The 642-nt window shown below is 45.3% G+C and overlaps 1 protein-coding gene across 1 annotated transcript in view; it reads right to left on the reverse strand.

Annotated features, from left to right (window-relative positions):
• CSUI_006634 (amine-terminal region of a tm vesicle-mediated sorter) overlaps positions 1-642 on the reverse strand; it is a gene marked incomplete at its 3' end in the record, with an annotated part of 5,811 nt that extends 5,169 nt beyond the window's left edge. The window contains exon 1 of the mRNA XM_068066788.1: positions 44-642. Within this exon, the coding sequence (XP_067921236.1) occupies positions 44-623 (580 nt within the window). The remainder of the gene's footprint in view (positions 1-43) is intronic.

The raw sequence follows: 642 nt of genomic DNA on the forward strand, positions 1-642 counted from the left end.
TTATCTTGAAGCTTCCCACTTGATGTACAGAAACCTGTCTCACTTGTATTCGACCCCCGAGGTGCCGAATGGAGAACGACTCCCTTCAAACAAAGACCTAAAGAGAAAGCTCTCCCATCACCGGTACTGCTACTACTTCCGCTTCGGCTATGAAAGTCTTCTATTCTTAAATGTATGTTACGTACAGCCGCACGGATGTTCCCAGCTAAGGTAAGAATTGTCGACCATAGTAAACCTCCTTCAATAGCTGAGAACATGGCCTTGAACTCCCCACTCTCTAACGAACTCTTCTTCTGAAGAATATAAAGATCTTTAAAGGCTTCAGCATCCCACTCTTCGGTCGGACGTGTAGCTAGGACAATGAGAACATCATCCACTTCCACCTCTAAGGGACTAGTCATTAAAGAGTATAAAGGAATCTCCGCTCGAATTCTCCCTATATAGTTGAAGACAAGACTAACAGGCATAGATAAGAAGTCAAAGACGGCTTGTTTAAGTTGAAGATGACGCAAATCGACCTTCCCTCCCAAGAGCCCGGAGAAATCCAACTGATTACTATCCAGCCCCACGACGAACTCGCTCGCCGCATTGTTGATGATGTCTGCCAACGCTGAAGACAACATCTTCGCTCTCTCATCTATA

Source organism: Cystoisospora suis, assembly GCF_002600585.1.
Source record: "Cystoisospora suis strain Wien I chromosome Unknown contig_3376, whole genome shotgun sequence".
Lineage (NCBI taxonomy): Eukaryota > Apicomplexa > Conoidasida > Eucoccidiorida > Sarcocystidae > Cystoisospora > Cystoisospora suis.